This window comes from Lynx canadensis, chromosome B3 (genome assembly GCF_007474595.2).
Source record: "Lynx canadensis isolate LIC74 chromosome B3, mLynCan4.pri.v2, whole genome shotgun sequence".
In the NCBI taxonomy this organism is placed as follows: domain Eukaryota; kingdom Metazoa; phylum Chordata; class Mammalia; order Carnivora; family Felidae; genus Lynx; species Lynx canadensis.
Genome location: NC_044308.2, coordinates 132,106,370 through 132,131,444, shown reverse-complemented (window position 1 = coordinate 132,131,444; position 25,075 = coordinate 132,106,370). Strand labels below are relative to the sequence as shown.

At 46.0% G+C, this 25,075-nt stretch overlaps 1 protein-coding gene and 1 long non-coding RNA gene across 6 annotated transcripts in view; one reads left to right on the top strand and one right to left on the bottom strand.

Annotated features, from left to right (window-relative positions):
• The window catches only part of FOXN3 (forkhead box N3), a 175,333-nt gene that overhangs the window by 121,343 nt on the left and 28,915 nt on the right, over positions 1-25,075 (top strand). For 3 of the 5 annotated variants that reach the window (XR_003969659.1, XM_030319759.1, XM_030319763.1), the window contains exon 3: positions 23,439-23,504. The exons of 1 other annotated variant lie outside the window; for it this stretch is intronic. Coding sequence is in view for 3 of the 4 variants with exons in the window: in XM_030319759.1 (XP_030175619.1) it covers positions 23,439-23,504 (66 nt within the window). In the remaining variant the exon portion in view is untranslated. The remainder of the gene's footprint in view (positions 1-23,438; positions 23,505-25,075) is intronic. One more of the 5 variants, XM_030319760.1, reaches the window with a different exon arrangement.
• LOC115516771 lies at positions 23,399-24,874 on the bottom strand. The gene is made up of 2 exons (XR_003969660.2): positions 24,693-24,874; positions 23,399-24,260 (listed from the first exon to the last, which is right to left on the bottom strand). It is a non-coding gene; the product is annotated as an uncharacterized LOC115516771 (long non-coding RNA).

Here is a 25,075-nt window from a genome sequence, read left to right as displayed (position 1 = left end):
AAAAAAAAAGAAGGGAAGTGGGGCACCTGGGTGGCTCAGTTGGTTAAGTGTCCGACTTTGGCTCAGGTCATGATCTCATGGTCCATGAGTTCAAACCCCATTGGACTCGCAGTGCTGAGCCTGCTTGGGATTCTCTCTCTCTCTCTCTCTCTCTCTCTGCCTCTTCCCTGTGTTCACTCTTACTCTACCCCTTCCCCTTTCATTCTCTCTCTCTCTCTCTCTCTCCCTCCCTCTCCCTCCCTCCCTCCCTCCCTCTCAAAAATAAACAAAAAATGGGGGGAAGAGATTGATAACGATAAAAGTGTAAGAAACACCTGCACTATGAACAAGAAAAGTTAAACACTATTAAACAAGGAAAGTGCAATGTAAATAGTGCTTAATGTAGGAATATTTTTAAGTTCATTTTTATTTATTTTGAGAGAGAGAGAGAGAGGCAGAGAGAGAGGAAGACAGAATCCCAAGCAGGCTTCACGCTGTCAAACTCTCGAACCGTGAGATCATGACCTGAGCCAAAATCAAGAGTCAGATGCTTAACTGACTGAGCCACCCAGGTACCCCAATGTAGGATTTTTTTTTAAGTGGCCCTGTGAAAAGAAAAGGGAGAGAGAAGGGCACTCTTGAGGGCTGTACTTCCAGAGTCCAGGCTAAGAAAATGACAGCAATTGATTTAAAACCCAGCTCTGAGTTTCCCAGCAGCAAAGGCAAAGAGAGAAATGGGTTGGTTCACACAGCTCTCATTCCTAGTACAAGTATACCCACCATTGAATTGCCTGGCTCTGAGAATAAGGGCAATTTGTCAGAGTTTTATTTGAGAAGGGTAGGAAATAATGCCTTTAACAGAATTTAACAACAGATGCAAAAGTTGCACGCGTACCCTTTTCTTATAAAGCCGTTGGTGAAAAGGAAGATTTCAACACCAACTGAACTTGTCTCAAGATTGTGTTCTGTGGACGGAAGGGGAGAATCACAGGTGTATCGTCATATTCCATGGATCTGCTCTGACTCTTTCTTATGCCTCAGAAGAAACTATGTCCAGGCACGCGTCAGAGATGCTGCGGGCTCAATTGCAGACCACCGCGATAAAGTAAATATTGCAATAAGTGAATCAAATGAATTTTTTGGTTTCCCAGTACATATAACAGTTACGTTTACACCATACTGTAGTCTGCTAAATATGCAGCAGCATTAGGTCTTAAGAAAAAGAATGGATACTCCTTAATTTAAAAATACTTCGTTGCTAAAAATGCCACAATCATCTGAGCTTTCAGCCAGTCATAATCACTGATCAGAGATCACCCTGGCAAAGATAATAATGATGAAAAAGTTTGAAATAGTGAGAAAATTACCTAAATGTGACACAAAAAACACAAAGTGACCGAATGCTGTTGGAAAAATGGGGCTGATAAATTGCTTAATTCAGGGTTACTACAAACCTTCAATTTGGAAAATAAAACACAGTGTCTGCAAAGCATAGTAAAACGAGACATGCCCCCGTGTGGAAAATACTGGGCAGTTTAGCTGGATATCCAGGAGCATGCCCAGGAGGCACTTATGTGCTCTGGAAAAAAAAGGAGTGGGGAGATTCCCCCTTCCTCCTCCAGCCTCATAAAACATAGAAGCCTGGTCCGTCTCGAGTATCTTTTTGAACTTGTATCAGTTAAAGATTTTATTTTTTAAGTAATCTCGACACCTAAGGAATGGCTTGAACCCTCAACCCTGAGATCAATAGTCACGAGCTCTATCAACCAAGTCAGCCAGGTACTCTGAAATCGTATCAGTTAAATAGATCTGGGCTTCCTGATGTCTCTCTTTTGAAAACAGAGAGCTCCAGGGGCGCCTGGGTGGCTCAGTCAGTTGGGCGGCCGACTTGGGCTCAGGTCACGATCTCGCGGTCCGTGAGTTCGAGCCCCGCGTCGGGCTCTGGGCTGACAGCTCGGAGCCTGGAGCCTGTTTCAGATTCTGTGTCTCCCTCTCTCTGACCCTCCCCTGTTCATGCTCTGTCTCTCTCTGTCTCAAAAATAAATAAACGTTAAAAAAAGATTTTTTTTTAAATAAAATAAAATAAAAACAGAGAGCTCCAGAATGTAACTGCCTCAAACTGGTCCTAATTTAACCAGTTGTCCCCTCACTGCCGCACCAGAGACAAACAGCTCCCTGGGTCCTCTTCAGTGATGTCCTAGCTCTGTGGTCTGGGATACGGAGCAGGAAATGGCAAGTGTTCTAAGTGGTTAACGCCCAAAGGGAGGCCGTACAGGGAGTTAAGGGTTTATGGTAGAAGAGCCAAAGGGAGAGATGCCAGGCTGGCTCTTCAGAAATTACTTCCAAGATCCTACCGAGCTGACAACCGGAGAAGCTGCCGTCACTGCCTCTATGAGGTCAGAGACACACTTCCTGTGTGTGTCCCAGAGATCATTGCCGCTCTCGTAAGAGCCACGAGGAGGATGCTGGAGAACGGACACTGGACCACTACTGCAGGAAAGCCCAGAGTCTCTGCGCCCCTGGGTGCCTGTCAGACAGCCAAAGGGAGCCTCACCTCACCCGCACCTGCAGTCAGTCTGACTGCATCTAACTGGCAGGGTGAATCCACACCCAGAGCCCTAACTGCAAGAGAGTCTGGAAAACGAAGTGTGGTTTTTTGGTTTTTTGGTTTTTTTGGGGTTTTTTTTTTTTTTGTTTTTTTTTTTTGCTTTTTTTTGGTTTTGGCTTCCCAACCTCTCCAGCTAAAGGCTAATGGGATAGAGGCCATCGAGTCTGCAGTGGCTCCTGCACAGTCTTTGTGAATTGTTGCATTCTGCTAATACATCCCCCCCACCACCACCACCCACCCGCCCGGGTATTTGTCTTGGTCTGTTCTGGCTGCCAGTACAAAGTACCACAGACTTGGTAGCTCAAACAGAAATATATTTTCTCAGTCTGGAGGCTGGAAAGTCAAAAATCAAGGTCCAGAGGGGTTTGGTTTCCAGTGAAAGCTTGCTTCCTGGTTTGCAGAGGGCCAACTCTCAGTCCTGTGGCCTTTCCCCTGTGCTCATGGGCATGGGGGCAGGCGACATTTTTCTTTTCTCTTTTCCTACCCCAGGGTCACTAATCCCATCAGGAGGGCTCCACCCTTGTGCCCTAATCTAACCCCAATTCTCTTGCAAAGGCCCCCATCTCCAAATACCATGATATTGGGGGTAAGGGCTTCTTTTTTTTTTTTCTCAATATATGAAATTTATTGTCAAATTGGTTTCCATACAACACCCAGTGCTCATCCCAACAGGTGCCCTCCTCGATACCCATCACCCACCCACCCCTCCCTCCCACCCCCCATCAACCCTCAGTTTGTTCTCAGTTTTTAAGAGTCTCTTATGCTTTGGCTCTCTCCCACTCTAACCTCTTTTTTTTTTTTTCCTTCCCCTCCCCCATGGGTTTCTGTTAAGTTTCTCAGGATCCACCTAAGAGTGAAAACATGTGGTATCTGTCTTTCTCTGTATGGCGTATTTCACTTAGCATCACACTCTCCAGTTTCATCCATGTTGCTACAAAGGGCCATATTTCATGCTTTCTCATTGCCACGTAGTACTCCATTGTGTATATAAACCACAATTTCTTTATCCATTCATCAGTTGATGGACATTTAGGCTCTTTCCATAATTTGGCTATTGTTGAGAGTGCTGCTATAAACATTGGGGTACAAGTGCCCCTCTGCATCAGTACTCCTGTATCCCTTGGGTAAATTCCTAGCGGTGCTACTGCTGGGTCATAGGGTAGGTCTATTTTTAATTTTTTAAGGAACCTCCACGGTGTTTTCCAGAGTGGCTGGGGGTAAGGGCTTCAACACAGGAATCTTGGGGGGACACATACGTTCAGTCCTTAACCGAATGCATTTTTCTTAGCATTCCAAGAACCGCAAGATCATTTCAAACCAAAGAATCTTAATGCTTCCTTTCAGCAAAGAGAGAGTTTTAGTGCTGTTCTAAAGACGCATTCTGGGGTGAGACTTCCATCTCTGATGGGGGAGTGTAAAGCCAGGGATTCTTACCCTGTTCTGTCTAATCCACCCGTGAGAGAGCTGGGTAACAGCTATGGACCTCTCTAGAAATGTCACAGAACACCAATGTTTGCCTGCACTTTTTGCATTCAGTCTTCCTGTGGCCTGCCCATCTACCCCTGCCCCTCCCTCCTTCTGCATGGTTTTTGCTCAGTGTTCAGCGGGAGCAGCCCTTTCCTTCCTCACAAACTGCTTCTGTTTTGGTGGTCATCAGGAAGCCGAGGTGGTGCCAGTCAGGTCCCAGGGCACTAAATGAGATTCAGTGGTTGGAGCTGAGAACCATCAGTCCACGTTCGCCGAGAGAGAATTGGTTTGTGCAGTTGCACACATCGAAGCTCTGATTAGGATCTTTCCTATTACCTTTAGTTAATAAACATGACCAAGGTGACTTGGCCACTTTGAAACATTGGAGATTGTGATAAAAATGAATTTCCTTGGGAAGCTTAATCTCCGAAATTGCTTCCAAGTTTGGGTTCTCGTCCTTCTAGGACTGAAAACTGCAGAGAGAGAAGCATGTAGAATGATACCAGCTGACTTGGTGGGACACGGTATATTCCGGATGAAAGGTAATGGAGTAAAGAAAAGAATCAGATAAATTAACAGTTTTATGTGAAATGGGATCAGGAAGGTTAAATCCGCTTTGGGTTCATTAGCTATCCTGTTTGGGTGTTTGGCTTTTTGCAGAGTGCTCGGATGGAGAAGATAGGCAACTAGAGAGGGTGAAGGTATGTGAAAAGTAATTGTGTTCCGGAGTCCAAACTGTACGGTCTCTTTTGCGAATGTGGTGAAACAAAACGGAGCAAGCTGAATTTGCCACTCAGCGGATGCCGGGATTTCACGAGGTGGAAGGAATGTTCTGCTTTTCAACATGCTCAGTCTGGTGAACGACCACAGGAAGGGGCTGACCTAACAGCCCCCCTCTGCTTAACCCTTTCCATCACCAGGGGTGGGGCACCGGCCAACAAATAGCTAAATGAAGTGTGCAGTCCAGAACTAAAATTTAGGAAACGATGGTATTTAATTTGCAGCTTGTTATATAAATTAATGTAGCAAGTAGCGCCTGGGGATAAATACGGTGGATACGATTTACTGAGCAGTAAAGCAAAGCTCTAGGGAACCAAGCCTTTTATTTTAATAGGATGTTTGAGTGACAACACTCTGTGTCAAGCCACAGTTCTGGAACTGTGTGACATAAGGGCAAGTATTTTGCAAAAGCCCTCGCGAAGCACGGAATTGGAGTTTCTGGGCCAAGTAGCTGCATGAAATGTTTCAAGAAATAATGTAAACTTGAAGCATTTACCACTGAAACATTCCCCCGAACTCATTACAATGGTAGAATGAACTTTTATCAATGCATTTGCGTTAGTGTATCACGCGGTGACTTTACATTGAGATGCAAATGAACTGGTCTCAATTAAATACCTTTGTTGTGATGTATTTAGACTTGTTCCTTTGACTTCTCTTACTGAACCAAAAGAAAATAAAGTAGTAAAGTAGTATTTCTTAGTAGTGACATGCCTATAAAAGCAGTAAGGCAATTACTCTTTTATTTAAACTCTAGTGTTGGCCACCTCTGAATAGTAGTTAAATTTTCCTTTTCTGAATAGAGGAGCTTTTTACAAATATAAGGAACCATAATTCACTCCCAAGCTGTTTGATTCAAGAAAACAACATTGGTTGGGACGCCTGGGTGGCTCAGGTCATGATCTCGTGGCTGGTGAGTTCGAGCCCCGCCTCGGGCTCTGTGGTGACAGCTCGGAGCCTGGAGCCTGCTTGGGATTCTGTGTCTCCCTCTCCCTCTGCCCTTCCCCCACTTGCTCTCTGTTTCTCTCTCTCTCAAAAATAAGTAACGCTTAAAAAAATTTTTTTTTAGGGGCGCCTGGGTGGCGCAGTCGGTTAAGCGTCCGACTTCAGCCAGGTCACGATCTCGCGGTCCGTGAGTTCGAGCCCCGCGTCAGGCTCTGGGCTGATGGCTCGGAGCCTGGAGCCTGTTTCCGATTCTGTGTCTCCCTCTCTCTCTGCCCCTCCCCCGTTCATGCTCTGTCTCTCTCTGTCCCAAAAATAAATAAACATTGAAAAAAAAAAAAAATTTAAAAAAAAAATAAAAATAAAAAAAAAAAAAATTTTTTTTTAAAAAGACCTGTATTTCTCAGGGCCATTTCTTTGAAGCTCATGCCTCCAAGTGAGAATTGTCACTCGGCTGTGTAGATGTTGTGATTTGGTGCCGTCCTATCCATTTGAAACTACTTGTGTCAAACTTTGGAATCTTCAGTCCCTTTTTACTGCCAGGAAAAGGTTAGCTGATGCTGTACCAACCCTCTTTCCAGTTTTTCAAGCATTGGCTGAGGATTTAAAATGCTGCTGGAAAGAACTTGGATGTTTGTCAGGGTTATTTAATGGCTCCTGGTACCAGAAAAGTGAAGAAGCTTTGCTCCTAAGGAGCATGAGAGACACAGATCAGCTGCTTGGGCTTTGTGTTGGAGGCAGGAACTAGAATTAACGTGGCCACCAAATAAGGCGCTAACCACAAGTTGGTCATGAAATGTTTCTGCGAGCTTCTCGCCCCGTGATTTTCTGCCACTGCATTTGCTTCCCTTCTGTCTGGACCTGCCTCCGGCATTTCATCTGGAAGATGATTTCTGAGGGTCTCTTTGAGCTCAAAAATTCAATTATTCTGTGCTCAGACCTGAGAGCAGTCCAGGTAGGTTTTCTTTCCCCACAAAACGATTTGTTATGTATAATGATTCAGGCTCAATAAGCTGGAAATATTGCTAGGGGAGGCCAGTTATGAGGTATAATAAAATAACAATAAATCCACATTTTTTTTTTAATATTTATTTTTGAGAGAGAGAGAGAAGAGCAAGCAGGGGAGGCAGAGAAGAGAGGGAGTCACAGAATCGGAAGCAGACTCCAGGCTCTGAGCCGTCAGCACAGAGCCCGACGCGGGGCTCGAACTCACGGGCCGTGAAATCATGACCTGAGCCAAAGTCGGACGCTCAACCGACTGAGTCACCCAGGTGCCCCCAAATCCACATTTTTAAAGGGAAGTAGGGTCTCTGTAGCAACTTTACAAAAACGCTAACGTGAAAAAATGATGAGGAATTATCTTTGCAACTTTGTCATTACATGGCTAATTAGACAGTAGATGCAGGTAATTGCTGGCATATTAATTTAAGTGGTTGCTTTTGCCTCTTTGCCATGGTCAAGAAGCCCGTGGAAAGTGCCAGCTAGTCCGTGTCTATTTAAGGAAATAAAATGTTTCTCGGTGAAAAATGATAATTAGTAAACCCCGAAACAGATCGAGGTTCCGCAGGGAATAAGCAAGGCTTCCTGAGCTCACAAACTGCCTGGGACTCTGGCCGCCCGTCACGGTGTCGCCGATGGACAGGACCTGTACCCGCCTTTTATGTACTTCCCAGCGAGTAGGCAGCGCGGCCACAAGAGGTCAATTTGGATACTATGGTCACATTTTAAAAAGAGAACCATAATTATGACCTCTAATTATGTACAGTTATGCCTGCTGAGTTAAAGATAATGGTACCTCCTGCTTGGAAGTATAAGTTAATTGCTTTCAGGGGTCAGGAGGGTGCTGACCCCTTTCCCCACCCCACGCACACTCCCCCAACCTGAACCGGGTGTGCACCGTAAGACAAAGTAAATTAGGCCTGCTGAGCTTTATCATGCTGTTTAAGCATCAGGTTTAAGCACTGTTTCACGCTAATTCCAGCGGAAGGTCAAATTTAACCTATGTTCAAGAGGGAGATAAAACTTCAGTGAGTCTAGACTTAGCCTGTCTTCCCCGATGGCCTTCTCGGAACCCAGCATCACCTGGAGCTCCACATCAAGGGCCGTATTTTTGTTGATAAAGAGCATATTCCCTGTCTGGTACAGTTGGTCTGGTATATTTTGCCATCGGTATTTTTCTAACTATGAAAACTTACTTAGAGCATTTCGGTATATGTTGCAAAGAAGAAAATAATAAGCCTCAATCACCTTTCGCCCCACGATCAGCAAAATCCTGGCCACATCTGTACCCTTTCCACTTCCTACCACCTTCCACCCCCAGGTAATGGGGATTCTGGAGCAAATTCCTAGATATTGTATCATTTCTTCTGTATCTATTTCTGTACGTAGCTCAAAAATACAGAAACGTTTTTTTAGAAAGTATAACCACAGTACCAATAACACGCCTTAAAATTTTTAATAAATCCCTTAGATCTTAAAACTTCTTATCACAAGGGGAAAAAACTGTAACGGTATGAGGTGATGGGTGTTAACTAAACTTAACCATGGTATGTTTCCTTTTAATTACTACTTTGCAGTATATATCAAATCTTGTACACTTTAAGCTTATACAATATTATATGTCAGTTATATCTCAATAAAACCGGGGGGGGAATAATTCCTCAGTAAATCATCAATGTTTATTTTCTCCAATTGCTTGTAGTTTTTGTTTTGTTTTAACCACTTGTTTTTCAAGTCAGGAACCAAATAAGGCTCATACATGATAATCAATTGACCTGTCCCTTATGTCTCTTTCAGTCTGTTGGCTCCCTTCCATAATTATCTATCCAGCTCTGTCATTTTTTCTTGCTGCTACTGCTGTGGTTAAAGAATTTGGATTGTCCTATAAGAGTTTCCTATAGGCTGAACTCTGCTGATTCATCTCGTATTGTCATTTAACTTATTCCTTTTGTCCCCTGGGTTTCCTATAAATTGAGTATTAAATCTAGAGCGGGATTTTTCAACCTTAGCACTAGATGTTTAGAGCCAGATAATTCTTTGCTGTGGGGGCCATCCTACTCATTGTAGGATGTTTAGCAGCATTTCTGGGCTCTACACACTAGATCCCCCCCCCCCCACACACACACACACCAGTCACAACAATCGTAATGTCTCCAGACATCGCCAAGTGTCTCCAGACAGAACACTTTTTTTGGTTAAGATTACTTCTAAGTGGGGTTTATACCTCTATCAAGTAATACACTGTATCTGCTTGTTTCTTACCTGTGGTGTTAACGCCTACTGATTATCTCTCCTTTGATAAATTAATTCATTAGGGGCTCGCAAAATTTCTACAAATGCAAAATTTTACTCCCTTTTTATGTATTATCTAGAATACCTTTTTTTTTTCCAAAGAATACTATATAGAGAAACATCTCATCAGTCACTCAGCTAGTCACTTTTCCTAGTTCATATAGGAAAGGCAGAGCAATGGTTTGCTTCTTTCATCAGTTTCCAAAGAATGAGTCGGTGCCTAGCACTTCCACCAGGTGACCAGTGAGTTTCAATATTTTTTTAGCGTCGTTGCAAAGTATTGGGTGTAAGCATGTTTGATATGTTTCAATTTAGTGTCACTGCTATCCTCATGGGAGATCAAATTGTCCCGTCTTTGGCCAATGCAGGGCCCTCAGGTAAGTTCCTAAGCCCTTCAGATGTGAAGTCTGTAGAGTTTGACAGTGTCCTCATTTTCTACTACAACAAGGTGTTCTGGGCTTATTACATATATTTCCTGCTCCGAACCAGTTTATTTTAATAGGAATGGTAGAGACTACAGTAGTTTTAACCATGTAATTTCTTCCATTTGCTGTGGATCTCAGACTCTACCCAAATATGTTTGTAGCACCTTGATAGTATGTCCAGCTTCTTTAGATGAGTTTACAGACTACTCAGAAACACATCCTACTTGCCTGTAACCCTAAGCCCCTCTGGAGATTAAGACTAATCTTTCTTTTGCTTTTGAAGTCCATGTTGCAGGCTAGACCACAGTGTATGGAAATATTAAACCCCAGCTAACCACAAGGAGGCCTTTGTGGTTGAGTCAGTGTGGTAGGTTCTAGAAGTAGCAGAGCCTAGAAGCTAATCAGTTATCTAGGAATGAATGAGACGTCTTTAAAAAGTCCATTTCTAAAGGACCAGAAGACCCTTGATTGAGACAAGCTCTTGATCAGGTCTTGACTACTTAGGAGAGTCACCATCTTTGTACTTTACCAAGCCTCTGTGGCAGTTCAACAAGCAAGAAGAGGTTCTCCCTGGTTCCTCTTCACTCCACTCAGATACCTGAAGCTGTGGCTCACTCTGGAGAATGTGTGGGCTGGCCGCCTGCGGCCCTCAGTGCGTCTTCTGCTCTTGAAGCAAGCATCCTCCCTAAACTAAGAATTCAATGACAAGAAGAATTCTCCCCGTTTCCCCCAGAATTCAAATAAGACAGGCTTGTTAGAAGAGAGGTACTGACTGTTCCAGAAGGTGAATGAATGATCACTAGCTTCCCACAGGGACTACAGAGAGGGTTAAGAGTGCCCCTACTGACAAGGGAAGTCATCTCTTTGAGAAGACGCTGTGTGTGCACAAGAAATGGTTATGCACAAGAAGTGATTAGAAGATAACCCAAAGCAGGTTCCCGGGCACGGTGAGAAGAGCTCTGCGTGTCTGGAAAGGGAGAGCCCATGGTGGAGGTTTGCAGAAGAGACTTCATGGCAGACTTGCATTTGGCAATGCCGTATACTGCTTGCTCCGACCCACCCAGGCACAGCCAGCCCTCCCTCTGCTGCCAGCACCCCATGAACTCCCACCTAGTTACCACGGCACCAGATACAAGTTCTAAAAGCGATTTGGAGCCTTCTTTGCCAGGAGGCAACAGGTAGGTGCTCTCAGAGGAGCACTGCTCAGGAGGGAGATACCCCAGGTTTTAGTTCATTCATTCCGTCTTGCCAGCAATCTACATGCAGAATACAGCAGATTGCATGGAAAATAACTTTGAAAGAATACCGTGTTGAATATGTGGGTTCAGCCTTAGGTGAGATTGGCTCTGTGAAGAACATTTCTGTTTGAAAAGCAGGGACCTTTCAAAAACAAGTTCTTTTTTCTTACCTGGGAGAAACAGAGGGAGAGAGAAATATGCGGGAAGGAGGGGAAATTAAGGCGTCTCAGCATTTTCTCTGTGTCATAATTTAAGCCAAAGCCCAGACTTCTGGAGAGTATCTTTGTCCCTGCCCCTGTCTCCTGCAGCCTGTCTTACCTTATCCCACACGCACATTCTCCGAGGCAATAATCATCTGGGGGGACAGCAGGCTGGTGGCACGGGCTTAACTTGTGCCTACCTGGCCTACAGGGCCCATCACCCAGAGTCTCTCAGTGGTAAGAGCTCGCAGAAACAGGCTTTTTGGGTTTCTTCAGAATCTGAACTGGGAAAGACTGGATGGGCTTAAAAAGAGGGGTAATCATTTTGATTTCCCCTCTGCTCCTCTCCTTGACCCTCCCCCAAGCCCTTACCTTTAAAAGACAGTGGCCACAACGGTCTCTGGTGCAGCCCGAGTCTGAAGACTTCCCGGGCAGGGCTCAGGCTTAGTGAAAATATGCTGAACCCCTTCCTAGAAGAATCTTGCAAGGGTGGGAGAGAAACGCAGGTGCCAACATGGTGGCATGGATAGACTTTTCCTTTGCTGTTTCCAATAGCCTTTGGTTTTGCTCGCATTGTCCTTGCTATAACTTTTTCCTCTTGAAAGATGAAATATGCCTTTCACGGTAGGGGAACGAAGCCAGTTGCTATCACGAAGTAACCTGATCCACGCACTTGCTGGGCTGGCCTGCAATGCTGTCTCCAGATGGTTTTGTCCTTGCCACAGCCCCGGTGGGAACAGACCTTCCCATGACCGCACCATTGCCTTTTGTGACTTTTGCCTTTAGCGTCTGCTTGCTCTGTTAATCATATTGTCTGGTGATTGTCATCCCTCCTGATTTGTTCAAAACAGGTATGCCCAGACACAAACCGAAAACCTTTATTTGGCTTCACATTTATAGTTCTGGAATGAATAATACATAGCGTCCGCAAGAGGACATCAGGTTTGGCCTGAACTCACCTCTTTTAAATTTTTTTTTTTTTTCAACGTTTATTTATTTTTTTGGGACAGAGAGAGACAGAGCATGAACGGGGGAGGGGCAGAGAGAGAGGGAGACACAGAATGGGAAACTGGCTCCAGGCTCTGAGCCATCAACCCAGAGCCCGACGCGGGGCTCGAACTCACGGACCGCAAGATCGTGACCTGGCTGAAGTCGGACACTTAACCGACTGCGCCACCCAGGCGCCCCTGAACTCACCTCTTTTAAAAGCATGCCTCCCTGATCAAGCTCTCGCCCTCCACACTTGGGCCCACTTTGTTCCACTTGATGCTCACTTAGTATTTTTGTGCCCTGGGTGTTTAAACCACTTATGCTATGCGGCTAGAAAGTAAGCAGCTCGATTTTTTTTTTCTTTTCTTTTCTTTCTTTTTTTTTTTTTTTTTAACCAAGCACATCTCCCCAAAAAGGGGGATCCTTCAGAATAGACTCCTTACAACCCCACAATACCTGCTTCAGGGTCTCAGCCATTCCCAGAAACTGTTCTGGAGACTTCTCTGGGGATTGTCTCCAGAACAGATTTCCCGTTCGCCCACCAGAAGATCAACTCATTGATTTATGGTTAGACTAAACTTTAAACCCAAGTTAATTCCTAACCTCCTTACCTATGGACTCTGAGTGCAGGGCTCACCCACCCTTGGAAATGGTTGGTATCTCCTTCAGGATTGGGACAGACTGGGCTCCTTCTCACGTCTCTTCCAGGAGCACAGTGTTGTGCTTAAATTTTGTTGGGTAGAAAGCTTAATCCTTTTATGTTCATGATACTTTTGTGTATAGCCTTACTATTGAACCTTTGTAGAACTGGATCTAAAAGGAATTGCTCATTAACAGTTTAATGATATTTTTTGTTCTCATTGAGGGATAGATGATGCCTCTGTCTCTTTGTATGAAACCGAGTATGCGCCATTCAGTGGAAACAGTTAATAACCATTATGTTATTATAGCTCCTCAGTGTGCCCACTTACCCCACAACCCCTAAGGGCTTCAGGACATCCCAGGAGCCAGGTTTGAGACAGACATTAGGGGAAGTTACCATGGAGGATAAAGGAAAACAAGGGCTTTATTGGCGCTTTATTTTTATTTTTCAGTTGCCATATTTCATAGTGTAGGTTGTTTCTGAATAAATGTGTTTCAGAGAACTACACAAAGGTTTAAAAAAAAAATACCAAGCATCCGATTTGCTTTAATCTTTTTTTTTTCCCTAATGTATTTGGGGGGTGGGGTGGAGAGGATTAGACCAGAAAGCGTAAAAGGCTGCTAAGCACTAAAACTGAGGCCCAGACAGAGCTCGGTGACCGGTAATCCTAAGAATCGGCAGCCCCAGGTCACTTTGGAAGAGCAGCCGAGGGGTTGGACTGGTAGCACTCAGCACCATTCCTTATCAGGACCGCGCTCCAGCTGCCCAAGAGCGATGGTGCGTCCTTAGTGCGGCACGTATGGACTGAAGCAGGAGTAAGGATCTCCCGGTCTGCGATGAGATGTGTGCTTTCGCCGCCTTTGGTTGCTCTTTGTGTCTGAAGCTCAGGTCTCTAAGGGAGAAAGAGATGGCTTTCCAGGACCCACTTGCCAGCAGAAGCAGGATCGTGTCAGTGGGTGATTGTAGAGTGTGTGTGTGTGTGTGTGTGTGTGTGTGTAGGGGGCCTGGTTGTATCTGTATTGCCTTCTGATCTCTTGATAAGATGCCCTCAACCAGATTTAAGTAACTACATTTTAGTAGTATATCCTTTCATTTGGGCACAGGGTGGCCAGAGAGCCATTTGCTTTCTGGGGGCCCTCTGGATGGACGGGGACCTCCTGACTAGCTAGGGAAGACCTGTAGACGGTGACGTGGTGTCGACCGTTGGCTTCGCTGTACGTTTTGCCACCCAGCACTGTGGGTCGGGTGCTGGTTCTGTTGCCCTCCGCCCCCTACACATGCAGACCTGACGGACTGGTCTCCCTCTGGTGCCACAGACACAGGGCACAGTGGCGGGGAGAGCAGTTCTGGGCCTTGGTGGATAGACTGGCCTCTCCCCGGAGAACATACTAAACTTTCATGTGGAAATCAGCTGTAGCAAAGTAGGGGAATTCTGCCGTATGTACTTGAACTCACATCCCTGCGAGGCGGGTGCAGAGGGTCAAGGTGGGAAACGACACGTTCCTCTGAACTCCCTTCCTTCCGTACCGCGTCTGGTTGTGAATTCTCCTTCCTGCGTTCGCTGGTTCCAGCCTTTTTGGAACGCCCTCTCCAAGGATACTGTCACCGATTACTTGATGGGCTGTAAACAGATGAATTGTTTTTTTTATTTGTTCTCCCTCCCCACATTCATGTCCTCTGACTGCAGATGGGTTCTTAGAAGACCCTCTAATGGGTCTTGAAGTAGTAAAGGAAAATGCTGGGCGCCACTCCTGGGTGGAGAGCCTAACCATTGCCCATGCCATAGCATCTCACTGCTGTGGGGTTGACCTGTGGACTGGCGTGGTCCCCCCTGCAGATGTTTGAGAAGGAGCTCTCCAATAAGGAAACTGATTTGAGCGTCGGAACACCTTTTTCAACGAAGAGATCAGGTCAAATGGGTCAATGTTTACGGCGTAGTCTCATACAGGGGTAGCACATTGCATGGGGCGGTGTAGGATTCAAGATGATAGACGTTTGTGCAGAAGGCACGGGGTGCGGTTTAGTTCTGACGTGTCTGTCTGATGACAGGCGCCTGTCAGAACAGGGAAAATCGATGCTTCTGTGGTCCCTTTTGAAATTCGTGCGAGTCATGTAACGTGTGCGTTCCCAGACAAAGTGAGCCTTGTGTTCAGAGTTCTCCCCTCCAGCTATTTGTCGCTCAGACATTAGGGCGACGGACGAGGCGAGCTGGGCAGACAGTGGATATGTGCCGTGGAGTTCTGGTGTCAGGGTAGTGAATGGTATCTACTCTCACTAACACACCTGCCAGTGTCGTTCTGAGCTGAACCTCTGCTCCCGGAAAGAGGCTTTGCGCATCGACCCAGTTGAAGACAGAGCTCATTGAAGATGCCACGCCAGTGTAAATGCTCCATGGCCAGCACCAGCAAGATTGCCCTGCCTGGTGGCCCCACCAGAATGGCAGGAACAGTGGGAGAGTTTGTACCGTGGTCGCCTGCAGGTCCGCAGCCCTTGGGACCGTCACTAGAGGAGGAAGTGGCTTCCAGGGTGGAGCCTGGGCAAGAACTGATCTTCCATCCGTGGGGAGCAGTGATGGTGGAGACAGATGAGCTCATAACAGTGTGGAAAGAGGAAGAAATGACTGAAGACAGATGCCCTGGTGGTCCCCCAACACTTCTTGCCAGTTGCGTGCCCTGTCCTCTGCGTATCTGACTGCCCCGCTGGCTTTCGGTTCCTGTCTTGGGGATCTCTGGGCCTGGTTCTGTCTCTGGCTTCTCCTCCGACGTCCTTCCTCTGAGATATCAGTGTGGCCCGGCCCTTCGGCTCTCGTGAGAGCCCCCATCCAGTTCCCGGCCTGGTGACGGGCTTTGGCTCTATCACTGGTTGAAGAAGCCCGGACCAAGCAGGCGGTTTTCAAAGCAAAAACAAACCCAGAGTCTAGAAGGCTTCAGCATTAATTTCCCTGTCCTCCCTCCCTGTGTCGGAATCCCCTTCAGAAAATCCCCAGATGTCTCCTCTGCTCGTGGCCATCAGTTACAGCATCTCCAGGGAGGCAAAAATCAGAGAAGGCTGTAAGTGGATTTACAACTGAACGAGGTGCAGAGGGAAAGGCACTTCCAAGGAACATACAGGTTCTCATTCCACCTGCACGAAGTTAAAAATATTTTTTTTCTTTTTTTCTTTTTTAACCCATCACACACAGGCAGTTGCAGCACAGTTTTCACAAGCCAGACAGAGCCAAACCAGAACTCCCTGGCTCTAAAAAAATAAAAAATAAAAAATGGTTGTGACTCATAGGACAGAATCCTAACCTGTTCTGGGCCTTCTGTCACCTTTACCCTGATCTTCAAGTTCTAGAATTTCAGAAGTCTTGTACGGGCCACCCTGAATCCACGTGGTCCCTTTCCGTTTGCTCCCAGACAGCTGCTAGAAAAACTTCCATCAACTGGTCGAAGACATTGAAGAGGTAAAATGTTGATCGTTGATCGTTAGGGAAATTCTGAGCGTTGGATAAAAGAGGTGTTGGAAGCGGCAGTGTCCCGGCCGAGAACAGGGTGGACCCTCCGTGTCCTGGGAAAGGGCTTGAGGTCTTACGTTCACTGGAAGCACACATTTGGAAAGATAAGCGATGCCATGCAGACCTCTCAGAAAGGCCAAAGCAAAGGGGACAGTAGAATCAAGAGACCCAGCAGACATCAAAGTCAAAGCATTTCTTTTGCCAGGAGACAAAACAAGTTGGAAGCATCTGCCGTGGGGAGTGTCTGTGAGCTTTCTTTTACTTTTCCAGCCGAGTAGCAGCAGTGACTCAGAGTTCATGGCCCTCGGAGCGTCCCCAGCTCAGCCACCCTAACGCCACATTAGAGACGGGCGTCTGAGTCCTCTAGAGACGAGAACCCTTGTCGTCCGACTCCCAGCCCAGGACGCATCCTGAACTGTGTACTTAACAACCAGAACCTTTCCCTTAAATCCCCTTCCGCACGAAATGCAATTAGGGGCAATACATGGGCAATTTACACAAGTTAAACAGGGAGCTGACTTGGATATATGCGTTCCTACTAATTTGCAAAGTTGTCGCTGCTCTCGTAGTGGGTGCGTCTCACCTGTAGAGTTCACCAGTCACTGCTTTTAGGCTGAGAAAGAATCACAAGATGTGTGACTGGGAGCCTAGTAATACCTAGAATGCATGTGTCAGTCATTCATCCCCCACCCCCTCAGCTTGATTTAGATTCCCTTTTGCAGAAACTGCTCTTAGTTTCAACTTGCTTAATAGCTGGTTTCAACTTGCCTCGTTTCTTCAGAGTAGCAAGCGTTTGGGGTTTTCTCGGACTCCGTTTTTTGGAGAAGGGCCACCCTTGGTGTTCTCTAGCCCAATTCCCCTCATAGCGATGATTTTTAAGGTCGCCACTTGGAATCCATCTTTGCATGAGGTTTTTATTCCCCAAGGTCCCATCCATTGTGAAGATAGTCCACTGGGCTCTGTGGTGTCACTTTCTCCGCTGTCTGGCTGTGCGAACCCCTCAGATGTTTGCATTTCGTACCCGTGGTGAATACCGTCTTAAGAAGCTTCAGCCAACAGGGAAGTGGGAGAAATATTGGTGGCAGGTGACCTCAGGAGGGAGGCTGCTGTTACAGATGTCTTGAGTGATCAGAAGAGTGGCCAAAGAGCACCACTCCCTACCTCTCTGGCTTCAAAGCTACCAACATAGATATCCTCTCTCTTATCCTATGCTTAGGGACTCCGTGTAAAGGGGGAAAGAAAAAAGGCGACCACAAGGTGAATTCCATATCTGTTTATTTTTGATGTATACTATTGAGATCATTTGACTCGAAGACCTACTCTTCTTGACCACGGCGCATGTCCACATAGCTCATTACAGAGTTGGTCAGCCTCAGCACTGTTTGCATTTTGCGACTGGATAATTCTTTGCTGTAGGGGGGCTCTCCCATACACTGTGGAATTCTGAGTAGCATCCCTGAGCTCTACCCACGAGTTGCCAGTATTACCTTCCCCTCCCACCCGGTCATGACAATCAAAACTGTTTCCAGACAGGGTGCCTGGGTGGCTTCGTCGGTTAAGTGTCTGACTTTGGCCCAGGTCATGATCTTGCAGTTGGTGAGTTCGAGCCCCGCATCCGGCTCTGTGCTGACAGCTCAGAGCCTTGGAACCTGCTTTGGATTCTCTCTCTGCCCCTCCCCTGCTCACTCTCTGTCTCTCTCAAAAAGAAAAAATTCTTTTATTTATTTATTTTTTTTTTTTTTTAATTTTTTTTAACATTTATTTACTTTTGAGACAGGGAGAGACAGAGCATGAACGGGGGAGGGGCAGAGAGAGAGGGAGACACAGAATCGGAAACAGGCTCCAGGCTCCGAGCCGTCAGCCCAGAGCCCGATGCGGGGCTCGAACTCACGGACCGCGAGATCATGACCTGAGCCGAAGTCGGCCGCTCAACCGACTGAGCCACCCAGGCGCCCCGAAAAAATTCTTTTAAAAGAATGTCTCCAGACACTGCCATATGCCCTTGGAGGGAAGGGGTACAGAATCGTCCCTGATTGAAAAACCACTTCCTTAGTATATGGAGTGTACATAAATGAAATCACACGTATCCAGAATTTGCCTGGGAATGTATACCTTAATCAGGGTTTTTATTTATTTGCTTGCTTGTTTATTGTTTTCAGCTATTTCTTGTCTCCTTGGCCCTAAAAGTTATCCCAAGCATTTTTTTCTCCATTTTCACGGACTAACCGAATACTTTCAGATGTGCAGCCTTGTACTCATGCAGCGTTGCAGAAAGTGGATAAAGATATTTCAAAGCAAAGAGACCTAGTGATGTTAGAGATGGTAACAGATTTCTGGGGAGCACTTGGCATGGACTCATTTTGGGTGGTATTCATATACCCTTGATTTTCTATTACTAAAAGTAGTCCTTTACCTTTCCTACACATCAGAATCCTCTGGTGAACTTTTGCAAAACTCAGTGTCATCTGAGGTGGGGCCTGACATTTGGTTTTCTGGAGTTTCCAGGGGATTCCAGTGCACATCAAGAGGTTTATGCTCTGGGGTGCCTGGCTGGCTCAGTAGAGCATACGACTCTTGATCTCAGGGTCATGAGTTCAAGCCCTGCATCGGGCTTAGGGCTTACTTAAAAATTAATTAATTAATTAATTAATTATTATTTATTTTTTTAATGTGCTAACTCTTTCTTAAAAACACTTTCTTAAAAAAGAAAAGAGGGGTGCCTGGGTGGTTCATTTGGTTAAGCGTCCAACTCTTGGTTTCAGCTCAGGTCACGATCTCAAGGTTTTTGGGTTCAAGGCCCACACTGGGCTCCACGGTGATAGCATGGAACCTGCCTGGGATTCTCTCTCCCTCTCTCTCTGCCCCTCCTCTGCTCAAGCTCTCTCTTTTTCTCTCAAAATTAAGCAAGTAAAAAAAAAAAAAAAAAAAAAAAAAAAAAAAAGGCTTTGGCCCTGGAATGAGCAGCGGCAGCCCCAGACAGCTCTTGGATAAGCCCTCCGTCCGCTAGTTCGACAACTATTTGTCTAGCACCCCTATGTTCCAGGCACTGTTCCAGGTGTTGGGAATACAGGCAGGTGAGGGGGAGCCCCGTAACAGGGCTCACTTGTTAGTGGAAAAGGTGAGAGAATAGGAGCACCTTGGTGTGTGCATTTGATTGCGCATCATGTCCTTGTATCCCATAATTTCTGTCCACATGGGAGTCATCTGTTCATCGTGGGTTTTTTTTTTTTTTTTTTATGCTTCGTGAATCTTTTTTTATTTAGTATTGTAAAGACCTTTCGTCGTCCTATCAAACATTTCAGTTTATGAGGAGGAGTGGGGAGAACTAAACATGTTAGACCTATGGACAATTAAACGATTTCTACGAGAATCACTGGTTGTAATTCTTCGGCTTTCCATACAGGCAATGCTTCATTATTGTTTTGTTAGATCAGTCAGCTCAGTGATGCTAAGGACAGTGCTCACGTTTTTGCAGCAGTTCTACGGCCACGACTTCAAACCGTCCGTCGTATTCTTAGTTAAAATAGGTAGACTCTGCAGTCACTTCTCCATGAGCCCAGATCCCAGAAGAAGGAGAACGAATGCAGACAGAAGCTACACTCCGAATCCACAAGACGCCTGAGCCAGGCTGGATGGATTGCTCAGAGTGGACCCAGCAGATGCCCAGAATGACAGGTCATGGCTTTCCAGAAGCAATAGGGTATCCTTCCAGCCTTACTGAGGGTGTTCACTTCCTCCAAAAGCGTTGAAATAAATGCGCCTTTTGGTAGGTGCTCTTTGGAGTCCATAGTCCTGGCAGCCACAGGTCAGAAAGGGAAGAGGAAGTCAGGGGACTTTATAGGCAGAGCTAGGAACTATGTGGAATGAGTTGGAAGACCAACCAGTCCACTCCCAAGTCTACAACCACCCACCACGATTTTAAAAGAAATGAACTCCACCCCTGCACATTTAAAGTCACGTGTTAATTAGCAGCAGACTGAGGACTTGACCCCAGGAGTTTTCATGCCTCGACTACTTCTTTTCCCATCACTCACAGAGAAAAGGCCCTCCCCCTTTCCCCATGCCCCAGAGAAACCCATCTCCACATTTTGGGGGAAAATGAAGTGCCATATCTGTATATATTTTTTTAATCTATTTTTTTTTTTTAATCTAAGAAACAGAACTGTTGTTTCTAGAGACTCTGTTACCTATTTCCATCACTGTAGCATAATGTATTTGTGTATGTACCTTCGCGAGAAGAGGATTTGAAAGCATCTTTGAGGTGTGTGGCCGTTTTTCAGCCTTGTACTGCAGAGAAGAGGCAATGGAATAAGACAACCGCATTAAAGATGAAAATTGAAATGGGGCGCTGGGAACTGGTCCAAAGGAGAAGTAACATTTGTTACTGAACCATGAGCAGAGGAGGAATTTTTTAATCCAGGCTTGAGATTGATTCTGATTTGAGGATGGTCATAACTTTATTAAGCATCCATGATGGCATGCTTGGTGTTAGACTGAATTAAGCAGGGGTAACTGATTTGGGGATTCTGTGTGAGGATGCTAAATTAGCATCCTAATTTTGGAAGATTGTACTCACCAAAAATAAAAAGGATAGTGCTTCTGTATTTTCCTGGACCCCTCACCCAGGTCCCTAGAGATGCAACAGCGAAGGGTGAAGGGTACGCCTGGCCAAGTAGATCTTCATTCCTAAAAAGAGTTCCTGACCAAAATATCTTTCTCTTTTCTTATGCTGATAAGCTGGATTGAACCACTTGCGGGAAGAAAAGCCTCTCTTTTAAGCCCAGGGAAACTCGTATGCAGTCAACCCACTGCTCATCCTCCCCTCCATCTAGTCCTTGACCTTGTTATCCTTCAGAATCAGCTGTGCCTCCAGAGCGGACCAGCCCCTAGCCCCAAAACAGTTGCCCAAGTGCCTAAAACCTTCCAGCCAAAAAACTCCAAACAAGCACTCTGGATTCAAGTGTCCTATTGGAATAGGAATACTTCCATCAGAAAGCCTCTCTGCTACCTAAAGATGTAAACCATCAGTGGTCTCTCCTGACCACAGAGAATTAAATCTTTCAGGGAGACCCACGGTGTGCTCACAGAAAACGCATCACCTAAGGTGGCATAGCACGTCTGCTTGCTCGGAAGGAAGCCACTGGAGGGACTTGTCCTGAATGAGTCGCTGTGTTTATTTGGCTCAGATGGGATGGGGCTGGTGGTCCCGGTGATGCTTTGTGGGCCTGAAGCACTTCCCAAGTTGCCTCTTAGGTTCCGCGAAATTCGTGTGCGTGCTGCTGCTCTTTTGGTTCATGAAAGATTCTCTTTCTCATGTCTTGTGTCTTTCTCTCTGTGGCCCTTTGTACCTTTCTCCGGTGGTCGTGTGTTTCTGAAGAATAAAGAAATACTTTCTTTAATTTTCTGGGAAAACAAACAGGAAGAGGCTCTTGACATTTTGCCTGTATTTCCTCTTGTTCTGTCTGTCCCCATCAGACCTCCTGGTCGTTGTCGTTGAGGAAAAGTCTGGGTAAGAGTTGCCTGGGGAGACCGGGGCCAGGCACCCGGGCCAAGCCCTGGTTGCTGGCAACACTTTGCGTTCTCAAAGATGGCAAAGAATCTTTCCTCTGCCAAGAAACAGGTGTGTTTTCTCGGCCCTGAAAGAGGAAGGGGCCCTTTCCAAAAAGAGGAAGTGGGAGGAGACCTCAGTCCCTCCATAAAACCTTCCAGAACCTAAGAGACCTGCTTTTGGCAACACGCTGTGTGGGGAGACGGGGGCCTAGGGGCAGCAGGAACCCTGGGAACCGTGAATAGGACCTTAAGTCTTTCAGCTCAACTAATATATATATGTATGTTTTTTTAATATCAGTGGGGAACGATGACTGTTTTAGAAATGTCACCCCAGGAGTTGCCAAATAAGTTAATTTACCTGTTCCTCATGCTATTAACATAAACCTTCACTCCATTACAGAGTGTAAGTAAGGGGCCTCCTGCAGGCGAAATCGAAACTGGCCTCTAAAGTTCTTTCCCCCCTCCCCCATTTTTTTGAGACGCCGTCTTCTAGAACCAGCGTCATCCATATTATTAATCGCTTGTGGGGCTTTATACTGTATCACATTACTCCCTTGGAATTAAACTGCACATATGAAGTATGAAAAATGTACTTTTTTTAAACAGTAAAAAAGTCATTTCCTAGCATAATACCCAAAATAAAGTGCCGTGGAGCCATTAGTAGTAAATTGAATTTTTTGGCATGTAATTTGTACAAAAACTGACAAGTACGAGCCCCCCTGCCCACCCCCACCCCCCATCATTAGTCATTGGGTTTAGCGGACGCAGAGGTAGTAATCTGCAAGGGCAGGCATTTTGATGTCGACTTCAATTGCACACTTCATTTATTCGGACAGGGCACAGGCGGCAGCTTCTGTCACGGGGCATCACTGCACTATTAGCGAATTTCGCCCCAGGGCAGCTGGGACGCTGTTCTGGGGCAGATGTTCTTTTCAGCCTATTCAGTGACCATTCTTGGGAGTTGTTTACTGTTGCCATGGTGACTTTCATTTCCATAGCAGCAGCGCTGCTGTTTCTCAGAGGAAAATGAATTTAGTTATAAAAGGATAATATTTTTTCTCTGTCTCTATATAACCTGCCATCTGTCAACTGGTGGATCAGTAAGGATTCAGAAACCTATTAAGAATTATAGCAGCGAGGTGATGAGTATTCTTTTTGTCCCATATTAAAAGCAGTAATAGATGTGGAAGCAAACGCTGTGCCCTCAACATCATAACTTTCATGTTTTCTTTATATCTTAAGTGTGTGTGTGTGTGTGTGTGTGTGTGTGTGTGTGTGTATTAATGCCTTCACCACTTCTGCTACCACCACTGCGTGCACACAGCGTCTCGTAAAGTACAATTTACGTTCTGCTGACAGATGGAAATGATCCGACGTCTTGTTTGTATCTCACTAGATGCAGGTATATTTAGGGCTTTCTCTTCTCAGTGCTGTGAGCTTCCCCAGTTCATCAAAGACTTCTGTAGCTAAATGTCCTATTGTCACCCCACTCCCCTACTCCTCCATGCCAGGGGAGTGAGCTGTAGGGGTGCATAGATCAGCAACTTATCAGGAACATATAGTCAGATTATGAAATGAGCGAAATGAGGAAGGACCATGCTTTGTCTGAGAAACTTACTAACCTGCCCCTTAAATCTCATTCTAGAATACCTTTCTTCCTCTCAAACGCAAACGGGAAGAGAGTCACCTTTGGGATAGCTCATCTTGTTCCCAGATTTTTTTTTTTTTTTCTCTGTTGCTTTCATAAACTGTAACTTGCAGGGGGAAAAAAACACACACAGACACCGGCCCCGTTGTAAATAATGTTATTTATTGGTTGATTTTTCCAGATCCTGACATTGATGCTGCCAGTGCCATGATGCTTTTGAATACTCCCCCTGAGATACAAGCAGGTTGTGAGTAGATATTTCTATAGCCTACAGCACCGTAGTTTGTGAACTTAACCTTCTCATTTATATACCAGGCCATAGGAAGAACTAATTCTCAAGTAGAACTTCCCTTGTAGAATCCCTTTAAAACTTAACCTAAGTGCATGATTACATGCATATGCCTGCAGACATGCGGCCACGCCTATGTGTGAATGAATGCATAGGTGTGTTTCCGGGATGACAAAGTTTTAATATAATCTCAGGGCTTAAGACTTGGGGGAAGGGAAGCAGACCCTATAATGGATTCCCGCGGAGAGAACTTCCTTTCTCCTGCAGGAATAGTTCCTGTGAGTTTGTAGTTTCTGCTAGAAGAGGCTTTGTGGGGCCAGCCTAACAGTGATGGAACTGAGCAGTGCCCGGTTTCAGAAATTTCTTTCCCCTTTGGGACCTCATTAATAAAAGGCTGCCGTTTTATAGCTAGAGAGGAGAGGAAAGTCCGGCAAGACGGGGACGCAAGAGCTTGAAGTAGCCTTGAAATGAACCATCATGATGCACCCCCACCCCCCCACCCCGCATCATCCCCACCAGTCTTCCAAGCTGTCACAGAGAAGGGCCGGGCTAATTTTGCCAAGCAGGGCTCCTGTCTTCACCGGCCGTTGGCCACTGAGCAGTGTCAAGCTTGAAACAGCACTTCTTCTTCCTTGAACTTGTCTTCTATTGTGTCTTTTCCCACCTCTGAGCTACACCTTGGAAAGGTCTCCTTCCCGAGTGATGAACAATGACCTTAAATGGAGATATCTGTCTGTCCCCTCGTCCTCCTGACTTGAAGCTAGTTCCCCGGTCCCCCCTTCACCCCCACCCAGAACCCTGTTGAGCAGGTAGCCAGCTCACTTCCTGGGGTCTGCTCAGGACATTGCTGTGTGGCAGCCTCCTGTTGACGGAACACGCTGATAAGGTGATGCAGCGGACCCCAGCACCCACCGGGCTCATTCTTGGGGCTGGGCCCTCAGCTTGTTTGGGGCTCTGGCTCCCTGAGTCAGGGAAATCCCCCACGTTCATTCTCGGGTGCTTTTGTTAACAGTTAGCCCTCCACTGGTCACAGCCTTCCCCGCAGCTTTGGGAAATTTGAGTCTATCCTTTCTCCTTCCTTCTTTTAAAAGACCCGAGAGATGTGTCTCAGGAGAGACTCATCCCCCTGGCAGGGGCTGCCATTACCTGCTCCGAAAGGCGTAGAATTCCCTTTCTTTCTTGGCTAATCTCAGATTGCCAGCAGTTTAAGTGTTAGAGGCTGCCCACACCTCCGAGAAGCAAACGCCATTGCTAAGCACTTGTGTAACTAGCACAGTCCAGTGACTAGCAGTTACCCTGTAATGTGGTTTTTAAATGACGTTTGAAGTTGCAGAGAAATTGAAAACAAAACAAAACTCCATTCTCAGATGACATTGCAGGAAGAGTGCAGACAGATTGTAACCAAGTTACAGTCTGAAACAGTTTCGGGAGTCATGTTGCATGACTTAACAGTGAGGAAAACACTTTTTTCATCAGAGCCGTAGAAGGTTCAGGAGCATCTTCGTTAGCACCCGGCCACTGTGCACAGG